This window comes from Aythya ferina (genome assembly GCF_964211825.1).
Source record: "Aythya ferina genome assembly, chromosome: 26".
Lineage (NCBI taxonomy): Eukaryota > Metazoa > Chordata > Aves > Anseriformes > Anatidae > Aythya > Aythya ferina.
The window spans coordinates 1,653,736-1,670,526 of NC_140324.1; the positions used below are offsets into that span (position 1 = coordinate 1,653,736).

A 16,791-nucleotide genomic window follows, 5' to 3' on the forward strand; every position below is an offset into this window, starting at 1 on the left:
CAAGGCAGTCACAGTCAGACACATACACTATTATAAAACCAAAAACTCCTGCCTCTTTCAGTGCTCTGTTGAATTTGAAAAGCTCTGTGGGGCCCTTTAGGTGTGCTTAATGTTTCAGTTACCTTTCAGTGCCTTTAAATATCTGCAGACTGTCAGTTTGAGAGCAAGGTTTGCCCGTTTTGGGCTCCCACCTGAAACAGCTGCTGCTGTACTAAATAAACCTGGTGCTGGTTTTGCTTTTTGAGTAGCTTCAAGTTTTTGCTTACAAAATGGGGAAGCAAAGGTTGGTGTCTAGCAAAACCTTTCATGGCACCTGGACAGTTTGTGCAGCTTCTGATGGTGGTCGAAAGCGTTCATGTGAGAGCTGAGCGGGAGCGGAGCTGCTGGTAGAAGTGATCCCGGTCCTGCTCCTGCTGGGCCTGGCTCGGCTCCATTGGTGACCCAGGAGAAGTCCGTGTTTTAGGGAGGGAGAGAGGTTTGTTGGTTGTGTTATGGCTCTTAGAGAAGCTTCAGCTTTTTGAAAAATAAAAGCTGTAGTGGTTTAGTTTTCTCAGGTGAAGTGTCTGCCTCTCGGTGCCTGCTCTGCCTCGTCCCCAGCCCCTTGGCATCTCTGCGCAGCTGTCACAGCCACGGCCCTGCACGTTCTGCCTCCACCTAGAGCTGGACTTCGGTCTTTTTTTTGTGTTAATTTAGACTGAGAAATGGAAAATACGCGAGGAACCCGCTGCAGAGCACTGACCTTCAGAAGGGTGCTGTGTAAGGTGCCGAGCATCTGTGGGAGCAGAGGATGCTTCTGCTGTTATTTTTAAGCAGTGCCAAGGCTTAGCTTCATCTGATGGCTTCAGATGCGGTGCTCCTGCCCTTCTGCTGAAGCCACCGAGCCTGGAAGGATGTGCTGGAGACTTACACTAGAGGGTGCAGTAGTGTAGCTGCAAGCAGGCAACCATCTTCTTGCAAGCAGGCTCTCCATCCAGCACAAGTTGCTCCTGGTCAGCGAAGCTGCCTGTCTGGTTTTAAAGCAGCCTCGTAACAGGCATTTTTGACCTATTTAATTGCAATGCTTAATACATGAGCTTTAAAAACTTTTTTTTCCTTTTTTTTTTTTTTGCCAAACAGGTGGTTCCTGCACCAAGAGTTCCAGTGTAGATCTGTGTTTTCTGGGATAGAGCCTAGGAAAAAAAAAAAAAAAAAAAGAACATCTAAAGAACCGGCCTGCGAAGCATATTGATTCGAGGCTGGTGCTCACTTTGATGTTTGAGGATCACCTTAGGACTGGCAACAACCCCAAAACTCCTAGTAGGACTTCTGGGGCTTTGAAGTAGCTTTTGAAAACTGGGGAGGGGATCGGCTGTGGTGGAGGAGGCTGGGGACGTGTGCTGGGGGGAGCGGAGAGGAGGGGAGGAGAGGAATTAGTGGGGTACAGCGCTGTCCCCCACCTCCTTGTTGCTGTTGCAGACTTCCTGAGGAGCGTGGTGTTGGCAGTAGGTGATCCTCGTTTCTTCTGCAGTGCTGAGAGAGCAGTGAAGGGGCCTCTGTGCCTGGTGGGGACCATCTCCAGCGGGAGGACGGAGCTCGCTCCCCCCTTTGTGCTGCTGTTTGCATGGGGCAGGTGTTCACTTTCCTTCCCCTCCGAAAGCAGCTCGGTAAATGCAAACTTGGCAGGTGAGGAGGGCAGCGGTGCGACGAGAGTGGTGCACGGGGCATGGCTGAGTGGGGCTTTGAGCTGTGCGAGTGTTTCGTGTGAAGCCTGTTCCCGTGTCTTTGCAGGTGGCTGTGGCTCCCCGAGGCTCGTGGAAATGCAGTACTGGCTGGGAGCTGAGGCCTCAGCGCCGTGGGATTTCCACGGTGCTGGTGGTGGGCTGAGAGATGGGACGTGAGCCTGTGCAGGGCTGGGAACCCGGGGGTTGTAAATTCTAATCCTGACTTGGCTGAAGTGCTTTTTCCATCTACCAAATGACTGAAACCCACCTGCTTCAGAGCGGGATGAAAAGATTATTGAATGTGTGTGAAGTGCCTTGAAAGCGTGCTGCCTAAGTAGGAGGGGAGAACTGCCTTCAGTCCTAAAAGCGTCTCTTCAAGAGCTGTGGAGGAGAAAAATGGGTCTCTCTTTAAAGTCCAGGTCCTGAGTATGCCGAAAGACATGAAAGAAGCAGAATGCATCTCTTCACAAACACCCGAAGGAAACCCAGCTCTGGTTTGGTGGCTTTGGAAGTAGCTGGCAGGAGATGCTTGAGAGGCGGATGCGTTCTGAGCGCAGAGCAGAAAGCAGCAGCTGGGCCTGGAGGTGCCAGTTTCTCTTTGCTCTGATCCTGGTGGGGGAGCGAGGCTTTCAGCACCCTGCCCTGAAGCACTTGAGCCTCGAGCAGCGCGTGGTGACGAGCGCGTGGCAGCCCTCCCCTATGGCCCAAAGCTTTCCTTGTGCAGATTTACCATCCGGATGGGCAAAGCTCTGCAGATCAGCTCTGGATGGCACCTTTGAAAGGTGTCCGGGCAGGTTTCTGTGGCACTGTCCTACAGAGCTTTTCCCCTCCGGGTGATTTATGCCACCCAGCCCCCGAGCGAGGTGCTGTACCAACGCCGTCTGGTTCCTGTCAGGTGCTGACAAGTCCTTGGGCTCGTCTCCTGGGTTCTGTTGGTCCTGCCACCGGTGCAGCGAGACACTGCAGCTCTCCCTTCAGCCAAAAAATACAACTGTACGGGGTGGCCATGGCTTGTATGCGACATGCTGTGCAAAATGATGCTTGATAAAACCTAAAGTGGCTCTGTAAGCTTTAAAACCTGACTTTAACCATCCTCAGCCCACGCGTCGCTGTAGGACCGAGGCCGTAGAAGAGTCTCCAGGTGTCAGGAGCCTTGTTCAGCGCGACGTGGGGCTGCGTGACGACCCCAGCGCTGCTGGGTGGGAGCAGCCTCTGTGCCCTGTGAGTGCCCCGGTGCCACGTATCGCGCCGTGCAGGTTGGTGCCGCGTGAAGGACGACAAGTCTGTAACGTGTTTTCCTTCCTGTGGTGGCTGTGCGAGATCAGCTTCTTGTAGGAAAGCGCTGTTGTTGGTACGTTTGCTAAAAGGGAAATGGAACGAGCAGAAGTGGGGCAAGCTGCCGACAGCGTTCGGTGTTTCTGAGGAGAGGTCGTGTGGTTCAGGGCCGGGTGCGCCCTCGCGGGTTGTGTGGGGACCTCGCTAAGGTTTTTCCTCGGTTGCGTTTAGGACAGTAATTACCAGATCGTTGCTGGTGGGTGTTTTCTAAGAGTTCTGAAATGAAGAAGAAAAAACCCACTTGGTGAGGTCAGGACGGGTCTTCTCATGTAAATCCGAGCGACAGCCTTCCAGCAGTGGGAGATCTCTTGTAATTTACTGAACTGTGCTTGGGGCAGGTTAACTTTGCAGGCAGGCACAGCTGCTCTGCGTGCTGCGATTTTGTGTGGGGTTTTTGTGGGGCAATGCTGCTGACTCGGAAGGGCAGCTACAGGGGGCAGAGCTGCTCAGCGGCGTCCCCTTGGCCATGAGCTGTGCTCAGCTCTTCCCCTGTCCAGCGTGGAAAGCAGCAGCGGGGAGGTGGGAGCAGAACCAGAAGAGTGGTGCATGCTGGAGGTGCAGCGGCCTCACAAAACCAGAAGGATGGTGAACGATAAAGGTGCAGGGGCCTCCCAGAGGCACCGGGGTTTGCAAACTCCCCGGGCTCCCCTCTGCGCGCTGACAGGAAATCCTGAAGGATTTATTTCTCCAGCATGAAATACCTTCCTTGACATTTAAACACTTCCTCTGGTTTCATTCATCGAGTCAAGCGCTGTGGTGCTGCCTTAGCGCTGGAGAAGCACAAAGCCAGATTCTAAATCCCGGATCTCCCAAACCTCTCCGTGGGAGCCCCGTGGTGGGCGAAGCGGCTGGGACGTGCCGGCACCCAGAGAGGCAGCAGCGCTGGGCACAGCCTGGCACGCAGCGAGGAGCCGTGCCAGGCCCGCTCCCTGCCCCACAGCTCCTTCCCCACTGGGAGCACGGGGGTGGTGTTGGGCTCAGGGCGGCCCTGTGGGGCTGCTCAGCACTACCCCAAGCCGGCAGCTTGGGAAAGCACCCTGCTTGCCACCTTGTGTTGCTTAAACAGAGTAAAAAGTGACTTGTACAGTAGGAGGGGGGGAAGGAGATGCCACGAAGTCCCCAGGGTGACAGTCACAGTACTAGGAAAGAAAGAAAGAGTCAAAAAGCCCCTGCAGAAACTCGGGTAAAAACCAATCTGACTTTGGAGTAAATGAGGGTGAAGGCGGGACTTTGGGGTGGGAAGTCCTGCCCTAATTATCTCTGCAGCCCAGAAAGTGCTGTGTCAGCACATGGTCAGCGTGGTGTGCCATAAGCCTGTGCCGGAGCCTCAGCTGTGCCAGGCAGATATTCAAAGCCTCGAGTACAGCATGAACAAATATCTGCAATACCTGTTAACCGCGGGGAGCTCAGGTAATTCTTTGAAGTTTTGGACATCCTGGGAAGTGAACTTGGGTTTTGTGTGGGTTGCAGGATGTGAAGCACCTGCCGGAGAGGCGACTTCTCCAGAGAGGCTTCCCCTGTTAGCCATTCATTTAACATGAGACCTCGCTCCTTGGCGTTGTGCTTGTGTTTAAAATCTACAGACTATGCAAAAACTCAGCCCTGCTCTGGCAAGTTTGCTTGCACGAGGATTTTAGTTTCCCGGTGAGAGCTTGCCTTTGTATTGAGAGAGGATTCGTGCTGAGAACCAGGGAGTGTGTTGGCTAAAAGAGCCCGGGGAGCCACAGGTGTCGGCGTCGTAAAGGAGCTGCAGAGTTTTAATTTAGGCTTTTGAGGTAACTAAAGCTGGACGGGTTTTAAAACCAGTTTATATTTTGGTGTTAGCTCTTTGTAGGTCACAGCTGAAGCTTTTAAATGTTGTATAGCCTAAAAGGTTTTTTTCTTTAGTTTTTAACTTTGTTTTTCAAAGCGTCCAGTTGTGACTGTATTGAAATAGGTTTTTTTTTTTTTTCTTTTTTTTTTTTTTCTCTTAAATGGGAGTTCTTCCCTTGAAATAGTTAAAGAAGTAAGACAGGTGCTGAGACGATAACTTATCTTGAGCAAGTCAGAGAAAGGCTGGAAAATGGAGGGAGTGGAGGGTCAGGGGTAGAATTACTGCTTGTGACCATGCTGGTCACCGGAATACTTGGAGGTATTTCTTTTTCTGTTCATTCTTTGAAAGGAGAGTTGCTCTGCTGTTGAAATAGTGAAGCAGATGCTTATTTGTACCTTGTGCTTGTACAAGAGAGGTGGAAATATTTTCTGGTCTGTCTCTTTATCGGAAACAGAAGAAGTCTGTTATTTTTTGTATTTTCCAAATAGAATTTCAACTTTTCTTGCATATTGAGAACTAACTTTAAAGCTAAAATGAGAAGGGGAATGGAAAGTTCTCCAAAGAACCCAAACACCGTCCAGATTTGTGTCCCGTCGGTTTTAAAGCAGCGAGACGCCTTCGAGCCCGCATGGTGCCGCGCCGCCGGTCGGGTGCAGCCCGGGGAACAATCGCGATACTTCGGGTGCCAGCCCTGGTAACACACTGCTTACTGCTCGAGTTCTGTCCGAGGCTAGGGGAGAAACGTGCTGGCGTGCTGTTTCCCCTTCGGAAAACGTTCCGTTTAGCACAGATATCGACGTGCCTCTGGTGCTCTTTGCCTGTTGTAGCAGCCGAGCGGACGGCACTGTAAATCACTGCGGCAGTAGAGAAGCGTGAGCGATGGCTTTTGCACAGGCTGAGCGATGGTTTTTGCACGGGCCAGAGCATCCTGTTCTGGCTTCTGCATCCTAGAGTTAGCTGCCGTCACCGGGGCAAGCAGTGGAGGTCTCAGACTTCCTCCGGGACTGCCGGCGAGGCTGTCAGGAGGCTGCAGCATCACCCGCAGTAGGCATGAGGACCTACCTGGTGCCATATTCTGCTGCACTGCAGGCAAATCTCTGCACAGTCGCGTTTTCTTGAATGAAAGCAGGAGCTGCGTCCTGCCTTGCGGGCTGCCGTGCACGCTGTGCCCCACCGTGTCCCTCCTGGTGCGAGCACGCCACCGCAGCGAGTGCCGCCGGCTCAGCTTTGACACGGCCGTGCTGCGCCTCCTCTCCGCTCGGCAGCGTGCTGCTGCGTGTGCCGGGACCATCGTCCCCAGCTGCTCTCGACCCCCTGGCATGAGCCACCCGTCCCGATGCTGATCGTGGGACCTCTGGCCAGCTCGGCGCACCGAGACGGCCCTTCAGAGGCTGGCACCATCTGGTGAAACCATCCCCGGGCTTTGTCACGAGCTGGTTTAAAAATACCGCAGCGTGATGGATGACTGTTCAACCTTTTTTCGGCCTTGCTAATATAAGACTTTCTTTTCTTGTGTTTGCTTCCTTTTTTTCTACTGAAGAAATGATCGCTTGGGTTCATAATATGTTTGTAGCTCTGGCATCGATCCCTCGTACGGAGTAACAGATGCAGGGAGTGGGGCGCACGGGGAGAGGCCAGCTTTGACTGGACTGGCAATAATACCTCTCCTACCCTGCTCTCCGTAGACTGGTACAAAGTTACCTACATTTTTATTATTTAATGTTAATAATTAAAGCTAACATTTAGAGAGAAGGTGTGAGAAATCATTAGGACCGTGTTTATGTTGAAAGAGGAATAAACATCTCTCTTAGTTCCTCTCACCTGCCCTCCCAGCCCGTTTACTCTGAATACTTGTTTGAAATGTGCTATTTTAAATTTCAACGTTAATTATTTCCAAGTAGTTGGATATTGTTAATTGTTGAAAATTTGCTATGGGTACTTGCAAATGAGGTCTGCGCCAAAAAACTGCCATTTCTTTTGCACCGCTTAATAGCGAAGAATAGCAAAAGCTCGGCCTGCTGGCAAAGCTCTTTTGAAACGTTTTGTTCTTGTGAAACTACTGTCTTTTCTGTGAGGCTGAGGATGAAAAGCTTTAAATAATTTTCCAACGGTGATAATTTTTCTGTAATCGTAGAGGTTGGCCGTTTGCTAAGTACCGGCACGGTAAACACAGGCAAGCTGTTAAGCTAACAAGGCTGTTCAGACAACATTAAAATAAAATATATATATATTTTTTTTCCAAGGAGGTCTCCCAACAGTTTCCACCTTCCCCATCTCCTGTTGAATGCACCTTTTGTCGCCAGCTCCCAGTGACTCAGGGAGATGGGTGACGGGCAGTGTTTGCTGTCTGGCCTGTGCCAGTTTGTCCGTTTTGAGATCGGGATTGCCATCGATGTGAACGCTTCTAATTTTCATCTCTGTTTCGTTTAGCAGCAGCTGCTGCTGCTCAGCAGCTCTGGCTGGTGATGTGTCCGGAGGGAAGGCGTTGTTGTCCGCGGCCCACGTGCGTGCCGAGCTTCGCTCCTCTCCCCAAACCTGCAGGCTTGCGGTGACTGGCACACGTTGTACTTTCGGGCTCTTATGTATTTAAAGCATCTGAAATATGCGCTCTGCCAGGGTGCTTGGTTTAAAAAAAAAAAGATGTATTTTTCTGCAGAATGATTCACTGTAAAATAAGTTTTCACATCAAACAGGTGACCTTGTACTGGATGCCTCCAATTCTCCCTGTAATGCCAGCCTTTGTTTGCTACCTTCGCGGGCTGCAAGGCCCAGAAGGGCCGGGGCACAGCAAGGAGTCGCTGGCCTGGAGGAGGTCTGTAAGAACCCCCCTGCCTCAGAACAGAGGCCTCGTTTTCTAGCACCAAAACAGCCATATCTGGGGAAACAAGCAACCCTGGGTTTACAGAAGGATCTTCTTTTATGCTTCTGCGTACTCTTTGCCAAACCAGGTGATTTTAATGTGATTCGTTTCGGTGTCTTCTAAAGCTGTCGTCTGGTTTAAATAAATTGTTCCCCGAGGTGCTATGTAAATTCTTAATAACTTGGTTTTTATAGTGTTGATGTTAACTTCACCTTCCTGTGTCTCAGAGGGACTATTCCATATTTCTGAGGTACATTAATTTATTAAAATAGTTTGCATTTTAGAGTGTCCCGATCACAGTTCAGCTCCCAGTCCTACTAGGAGCTGTCATTGCAAGGCTCATTATCTCGTGACTCTCAGGAGAGTGCAGACTCTCAGTTCTACATCCTCCAAAAAGTCGTTTTGCAAAGTGCTTCTCACTTACTCATTTCTCTGCAGCAGGCATCGCGTGTATCGGAACAGCAAGAACAACAGAGTTCAATTTTTAGTAATTTTCCTTACTGTGACCATGTGGATCTTCATATTAGTGTTCGGAACGGAAAGCAATAAATGCAAAACCCGGTGAAAACTCCTCTGAGTGTGCACCCGGGCTGCGGGAAGGGCTGTGCGTGCGGGGCTGCCTGCCTGTGCGGCATGAGGCTCAGCCCTCCCCCCAGCCCTTTCCTCTCCTGGCTTCCCAGGAGTGTAATTAAGCATCTAAAAAGGTGGCCTGATTTCAGATAGCGTTTTTAATCCCTCTGACTTTGGGGACCTGCCTGGATGTCTGTGTGGCTTTCCATACGTACAGAATTTCCTTCTGCGTGCGTTTCCACATTATCTGCAAATGCATCGTGGCCAAAGGTGACGGTCCTGATTAGTGCTGTGGGGCCCGCTTACACAAGTGGCTTTCATGGAAAAGGTAGCCTTTGATCAGCGTGGCTGGGGTAATCCATCAGGCCTCCTACACACCTACAAAAGAGCTCTTTCATGACGGTATCTCAAAGCCCGCTGGCATTCTCAGAGTTTGTAATGTGTTTTTACACCTGGTTGTTCCACTGAAAGACAAGGTGTGAGTGTTATACCCTAGATGAATGACAGAATCAGCCAGTTTGTTTGGAAAACCTGAGGTAGGGACGTATCCTGATGTATGTCGGGGTACAGCAGGAAAGCAATTGCAGCTGACCTCTAGTTTAGTTTGGTTGGGAGAGTTCCTGGCAGGGATGCAGCTGTGCTGGTGGTGTTTATTCTCATTTATGTACCGAGCCGTTCTGCTGGGCATGCTTCCCTCTCAGGGCACCAGAGTCAGATTGTCTTTGACTTTCTCTGTATTCTGACATATTTAAAACAGTTTTTGCTTTCTGTGTGGAGAAAATGCTGTTCATAGAGTAGTTTGTTTGTTTGTTTGTTTGTTTTTTGTGAGCAAATCGTTAGATCCAGACTGCGTTCTCACCTTTGTTTACAGGGCACCAAATACTTAACACTGAACAAATTACCAGGCTCTCTGTTGCTCCTCTAACAACTCTTTCACTAAACTTCAGGTCCCCACCCTGAGCGAGGGGTCAGAGCTGCTTCCTCCAGACGTCACTGCGCTGGTCTACCACGGAACAGCTGGTGGGAAATGAAGTGGGGGTCTGGAGGGCTCCCAGTTCTTTGTCAGCTGATATTTAGCTGACAAAGCTAATATTTATACCTAACTACTTTGATGTTCTGTTTATATATGCTTGCCTCAATGACGATGCTGTTTGCATCTACTTTTGTTCCTGTTTTTCTCTTGTCCGTGTTTCTTCATGGTTTCTTCTCAGCAGGCTCCGGGTATTGCTCTGCCTGCCGTGTGTCATCCATCCCCTGAGATGTTCAGGGTTGCCACCTTGTCCCTCCCTCTCTCCCCAGGCAGTGAGTGTGTTCCTGGGGATTTGTGCAGGGTGTTGCAATGGGGACAGCAGGGAGCAGTTCCTCCTCCGCAGAGCAGGTGGAGGTGGTGGTTTCAGATCCCTGCACAACTGAGCCAGGAGGAAAGGAAGAGTTCAGTCCACGGTGCCTGTGAGGACTGTGCTTTGGGAATCCTCTTTGTGTCTTGGTTGTAAAGCGCTTTGCAGTGGGTGGTTATACAAATACACTGCCTCGCTCCTTTTTCCCACCTTCCTGGTCCTGAGCCCAGCTCTGGCTGTCATTTGGAAGGTGATCACAACCTGCGGTGGTTGCCCAGTCCCTGCTCAACCAGGAGCTAATTGGCTTGCAAAAAGAACTTTGCAAACCCAAGGGGGTAGAAAGTATTTTATGAAACCAGAGCCTTTATTTTAACCTGGTCTCTACTGTTCTCTCTCTCTCTCTCTCTTTGTTTTTGTTTTTGTTTTTTTTTGTTTGTTTTTACTGTCAAAGGGAGATGAGCTGTCAAAAAAAAAATCAGGAAAAGCCTCAGTCTTGTGAGAATGGTAGAAACAACTCCTGTAAACACTGTTAATTCTGGCTGTTGGAAGACATTCTCTCATCCCTGTTAGACCTGAGAGGGTTTTTTCCTATCTTTCATCACGCTGTTTATTGTTCAGTTCTTTTACATATTCATGTTGGTGAGCCAGTTTTACTACTGTCTTTCTAGCAAGGAACACAATGTTCTGGAATAGTAGCACTCAGGCACTGTGATAAAACTGGTGTTGCAAACTGTTCAAAGTCAAAAAGCAGTAGTTAGCTGCCGATAACTGGCTAAATGCAGACAACTTCATTGCTGGGTTCCTTCCAGGTGAAGTTACTCCCCTGCCTGTCCTGTGGCAGGCAGATTCTAGTTGCTCTGCACATTGACATGAGATACTCCAGCCCTTCCTTTTCACCGCAAGTTGGAAAGGTAGGTGGGAAAGTTTGGGACAGCGTGGTGGAGCACAGAGAGCATTTATACCTGTGAGCTGCTTCCATCTCCTCGTCAAGAAGAACATTGCAGGACGAGCTTTAACAGCCCCTCCAGGTGTAAGTCATCCCATGGATGGGTTGCTTTAGCATTTTCAGGCTAGTTCCCTAGGGTGGGCTGTTGCTTGCTGAAAGCTCTGCTGTGGAGCTGGGGTTGGAAGGGCCAGAGCGTGTCCTGGCCTCTGGGGCTTCAGGGGAGCCCCCTCTTCAGCATTTTCTTCTGTGCTCTCTCCATAGTCCTTAGTCAGCCAGAACAGAGGTAGCTGCGGCTGCTAGTTTAGGGTGACAGCTTTAGCTTTTAGAGCTTCTTGCCGTGGGGTAGTCTGCATTTTGCGTTTTATTGTTGATTGTAAGCAATAAACCTGTGCTATGACAATAGGACATACTGCAGCCCAATTTTTAGCCCATAGCAGAGACGAAACTAGATGCCTGGTGCACACCCCAATTCCTGTTGTGGTATTATTATTATTTTATTTTTTTTGCTGTCCTTGCTGAGCCAGCCACATGCAAACACAATGGGTTTCATCCTGCAGAGCTCTAGCTTTCTGAACGTGAGCAAGCTCTTCTGTTTTTCTTCTGAAATGCACTTTGCTTTCACTATAAAGCATCAAGTATTTCAGATGACCGTCAGGGTTTCGTGAGACTCGTTGTGATGTAGAGCTTTTATTTGTTTCTTAGATATGCACAGGGGTAAGCAGCCCGTGCCATATTCCTGAATCAAGTGGTAATTGGGAATTCCTGCGAGAGCTTCTGCTAATACCACTCTAATACCCCATGGTGGTTGCTTGCTGATCACCTAATTGCTATGGAAATGTGTGCCCCGGGTGCAGCGCTGTCCCAGCTGACAGCTCAGCTTTCTTGCAAGGGGTTGTGACGTTCGGCGTGGGGTTAGCCACCCCGCACGGGGGAGAGAGCTGGGGGCTGCAGGAGGGCAGCGGAGGGCAGCAAAATCATGAGAGCAAGGAGAGATTGGCGAGGGGAAAAAGAGATAGGGGGGAGAAGGGGAGTGCAATTTGCTCTCCAGGCATTGGGAACTCGTGAAGCTATGCGGGGAGTTTCTGACCTGCTGGGTTCTGCCGCACTTCCTTTGAAGGCAGAGTCACTGCCACTTCGATAAACAAGCTCGCAAGGGACACCAGAACACCGAGGGGTGGATCCTTTCTCAGCAGCTCTTCTCTGCTCGTCAGTAAAAGAGAAAACAGCAGGTGCGTGGCAGGCCTGGTGATGAGCGGTGACTGCGGAGCTGCTGTGTGCTCTGGTACCCGCGGCTTGCAGTCCTGGAAGTGCCTGGGTAAGGCAGAATGCCTAAGGGCTCGTGTGAAAAGGGAAACGGGAGTGTTTAACCTGCACATCTCGGTGGTGGATCTTGGCCGTTGAGTTCTGGTGTCCCCTCTGTACCTGCGTTTTTTTTCTTTGTATCAGCACTTGATTTGTCGGTCCAAGTAAGACTCGTTTTCCTGCTGCTGCTGTGAGAAACGCTGAGCTTCGAGGAATATTGGAGGCTTTTCAGTGGGCTTTGGGCATTGCCATCGATAAATGAGAACCTAATCCCCAGTTCTCGTACTGGAATCCTCTGTCCTTCTTTGCTCACTTCATTGAATTAAGCAGATAATTCTGCGCATACTCGGCTCCTCTTGGTCCTAATACAGTGATTATCCTTTAATGCCCCAAAGAATATTTCACTTACAGAGCTTTTCCATGAGTAATAACAGCACTTTGTTAACAGATCTGTGGTCCTTAAGGCCCAGGAAGTTTGGGGAACCTCGTCTAGCCATGTACCTGCCACTGGCCGGGGAATGTCACTGGTGGCTTTCACTATCAAATGTGTATTGTGTAGTAGGGAGAGCACGGCTCTCTGTATTGTCTGTCAGTATTGGGTTTTGATGAGAGTAAACCGTAGAAAAGATATTTTCAAAATTTACTGCAGAGAAAGTTTTACTGCCAGCAGTTCAGATAAGTTATTTTTCCCTTCTCTTTTACAGAACGGGGCTATGATCCCTACAACCCAGAGCTTCCGAGGCCCTCGCTGGAGGCGGAGGATGATGCTCTGGCAGACGTTACAGACATGCCACCTGGCATTCTGGAGCTGGAGCTGGTCAACAAGGCCATCGAGGCAGTCAAAAATGAAGTTGAGAGAGAACAGAAAAAGTATGAGGAGTTGTTGGAAACGACAAAGGAGCTCAGTGCTTCAGAGGCCTCCTCGCTCATTTCCAAAGCACCTGTGTCAACTGCTGTGACACAAAATGATTCATTTACCTCCTTAGAGTATAATCCAGGTAGCTACAACTTTAATAATAACCCAGACTACAATCCTACTCCTCTCGCTGCTGCTAGCCAGTCAAGTAAATATACTTTGGATACTGCGCGATCTAAAGGTAGCTCACTGGAATATGTTCCCAAGGCCGTAGCACAGAGTAAAAAATACAGTAGCACTGTCACTAACAATAAATATGTGATCGATGACTCTAAGCCTTCTACAGACTTGGAATATGACCCACTTTCAAACTACTCAGCCAGGCTTCTGAGCAAAGCTACAACAAAGGAGTCAAAGGGGTCTAAAAGAGGTAGGGTCCCTAGTTATGAGGAGTCTTACTCTCCTTCAAGAAAGAAGCTGTGTGAAATACCTGATGAATATGAAGTCTATGCCAGGTTCTCCTCCTCTGAAGATGAGGCTGATGCAGAATATAAGCCAACTTCTGTTAGTTCACAGTCAAAAGCTGGTTCTGAAAGTGAATCAAACGATGGAATCTCCAGCAAAGAGCGGAGCACCAGACTGGACGACTTTGCTTCTCAGGATAGCAAAGAAATGGCAGCACAGTATGGCATGGAAGACCTTTCAGGTTCACAGAAAAACCTTGCCAAAAACTTATCAGACAAGAATGCAAAAGCAGTGAAATCGTGTTCTGGTAAGAATGACCAGGAAACTGAAAATAAAAACAAAGACTTGAAAGACAAAACAAAGAGGAGGAAATCAGATGTTAGTAAAGTGCCTAGCCTCAGCGAGGTTGGTAAGAAAGAGAAAAGTAAAAATATGGAAAAAGACAAAATACTCAAGAAGGAAGAAAAATTAAAAACAAAGAATGAGGAGAAAAACTGCAAAGATAAAAGCATCAAAGTGAAAACTGATGGGAATTTAAAGAAATCTGAAAAACAGAAGTCAGAAAAAGTGGATGGGCTTAAGAAAGACAAATCCAAGTCTGCCAGCAGTAGTTCGGGGAAAAGCAAGAGTGAGGGTGTCACCAAAGGCTCTAGCACGGAAAAGCTGGGCAGCAGCAAGAAAGATTCCAAACTGAAAACGGCCGATGTGAAAAATGGTAAGGAAACCTCTGGTCGTAAAAACAAAGACAGAGGGACCAAGACCCCAGCACTGGAACGAAAGAAAGAAAAGGTCAGCTCTGCAGAAAAAGGAGAGCCGAAGAAGAGTCGGAAGCAGCAGAGCTTGAGTCACGTTGATCTGTTTGGAGATGAGAGTGGGGACGATGATGACAAAGGCAAACCGATGCCATCCACTTTACCTGACGTGAGCTCAGATTCGGATGGTGATGACTGTGGTTCAAGCTCTCAGAGTGAAAATGAAGGGACAAAGAAAGTGAAACGGTCTAAATTGTCAAAGTCGTCATCTTCTTCCTCAACATCCGATGACATCGATTATTCCGTCCTTGAGAAAGACTTGGACTTAGAGTCAGACCCAATGGAAGAGTGTCTCAGGATTTTTAATGAATCTACAGATGTGAAAACTGAAGACAAGGGGAGGCTGGGGAAGCAGGTAATGCTTGGTTGTCTCATATCTAAATGGGAGAGGATTATGGTTTAGTTTAGTGGTGTTGCTTATTTCAAGTAGCTGAAGAGGGCTACGGAGGGAGATTCCATATGTTGGACGAATCTCATCCTTGTCCTGAATGAATGCTTTGAAGAACTTGCACCTGAATTTACCTGCTGGATTGAAGGCCATTGGGAAATGTAAGGATTCAACTGCCCTTTGTGTGGGAGGCCTTTACCTTTCAGGGTTGTCAGGTGCTTCTGTCTCCATTTGGCCTAAGATCTGTGGCTGGCTGGAGAAGAAGCTTTGGGCTTCAGACTCCCCAAACCGCTGCTCCCTGCTCTAAACGCGTGCTGCAGTTACTGTGTCGGGATCTCTGGGTACCTCACAGGGGCTGTAAGTAAGAAATTAGCTTTAAAACTGCTTCAAAAGGTAGAAGGGGGTTTTGGAAGAAGGAGGTAAAAAGGCAGCCTTTACCTAAAAAGGTTTCTGTCATTGTGAGGTGGTCCCCAGAGGATGGGGAGCCCTCACTTGCCAAGGTTTAAAACAGAACTGAGCAAGTAAAAAAGGCTGGAAAGCAGCTGCTGGCAGCGATCCTCGGCCAGCCTCTGAGAGATGGAAGTAGGAGCAGACAAAACTCATCCTTCATCTTCTGACATCCGAGTTCAGCCGGGCAGCAAGAGCAAAGTCTCCGTCCTGGGGGGGCACGGGCAGGGCTGGGACTTGCTGTTGAGCCCAGGTTTTCTGGTTGTGCTTGCACGCACAGCAGGTGTTCGTGGAGTTAGAGTGAAAAGAGCTTTAAAAAAAGAAAAGTGACAAATTTGGCTCTGTTGAGCACACAGCCCAGATGTGTTTCGAGTGTTATCAGCTGGCACATCTGCCTGCAGCCTGCAGGTACCGAGGTGGTTGAGCCAGCTGTGTCCCCCAGGAGGCTCAATGGGGGCAGCTGGCAAAGGCAGGGGATGTGCTGGGGGACACGGGGCACAGAAGGACGAGTGCTTCCAAGTGACCAGGAATGGCTCAGCAGCTTCAGTTGCATCTGTCCCGCATCCAAAAGATAGTGGGGGTACTGGGACTCCACCGGGGCTTCCAGTGAGTTCCAGTTCAGAGCCCTTCAAGCCCAGCGAGGTTCCCTTTGGGGTCATTGATCTGGAAGAGGGGCAGGGAGACTGCAGCAGGAGCCACACGACTGCGTGGCTGAAAACCTATTTCTCCCAGTGGGTTTGTTTGTTGAGTTTTATTCTCTCTGAAAACGACATCAGAAACTTGCTGGTTTTGAGGCTTTTGGTAGTTGGGTGGGTGAAGTGACCATGAACAAAATTCTCCCAGCCACGACTCTGGATGTGGAGGATGAAGTGAGCTGGGATCTGCGGCGTGGGGAGGGGAGAAGCTGAAGCACTCAAGCTTCTTCTGTCCTGCTGACTGCTAAAGACCTTTTTTACACTAATACGAAGTGCCTTAGTATAAAGCAGTTCTCACTATTACAATTTTCTTCCGAGCTATCAGCATTACTCGATTTTGCTTGTTTAAAATTCAGCTGCTCTTCTTTTTCAGTTCAGGGTAATTCTCAGCTAGGAAAGAGAGCTTTATTTTTGGATTTGTTTCTTCAAATTGCCCAACTTACGCGAGAATATTTTAAGGGCACGCCATCTATAGAGGGGAAACAGTTATTCATTTAGGGCTTTCCAAATGTGAGAAGACTCGAAATGGGCTGGATTCAGAAAGCACCGACCCGGGGGCTGCGGTACTCTTCGAGCAGTTATTCCGGGCATCTGGTGACAATGCCCAGCTGTCAGCAGCCACCTGCGTTTCCCATTTCAACCAGCCTTTCCACGCCTGTTTCCCTATATTCCTGCACCAAGGCTTAATTTTGTGCTCTTCTGGAGGGGAGGAACACGCGCTGCAGTGGGGAGGTGCTCTTTGGGGGGGTGCTTGCTGGTGGTTACCTGCTTCCCTGCTGCTTTTTGGGAGGGGGGCACCGGTCACTGGGGATTTGGGGATTTGCTTTTGTTTCCTGAATCATTTGTAGCTGGAGCCCCTGTGGTCTGGTCTCAGCCACGTGTGCTGGTCTGGAGGGAAGGTCCCTACGAGCAGCGTGGTACTTTTCCACTTGGAAGGATAACTTTGTGAGTTTGTTCGGGATGCGACCGAACTGACAGGCCTAGCAAGTTCCTCGAGAGCTAAGTGATTCAGCGTGAGTCCTGCAGGATGCCCTCGTGGTGACGAGCACAGCTCTGCTGAGGTGCCTGAGCTCATCCCAAAGCCGCCCTCGGCTCTGTCCCTGATTTTTGGAGGGCTGCCGGCCTTGCCTCGGCTCAGAGCCTCCCCAGAGGCTGCACTGGAAAACTGAAAGCGAGATTGAGAGGAGAGTAGCTAGAGTTTTGAGAAATAAACCCGTGAAGTGTGTTTATATAAATGAACAGCCCAGTCAAATCCAAAGAAGATG

General features: G+C 49.5%; 1 protein-coding gene across 3 annotated transcripts in view; it reads left to right on the forward strand.

Moving 5' to 3' along the window:
* REXO1 (RNA exonuclease 1 homolog) overlaps positions 1-16,791 on the forward strand; it is a 41,897-nt gene that overhangs the window by 1,891 nt on the left and 23,215 nt on the right. For 2 of the 3 annotated variants that reach the window (XM_084499142.1, XM_084499140.1), the window contains exon 2: positions 12,568-14,351. In XM_084499142.1, the coding sequence (XP_084355268.1) occupies positions 12,568-14,351 (1,784 nt within the window). Of the gene's footprint in view, positions 1-4,309; positions 4,446-12,567; positions 14,352-16,791 lie in introns of those variants that run through there. The other variant, XM_084499141.1, reaches the window with a different exon arrangement.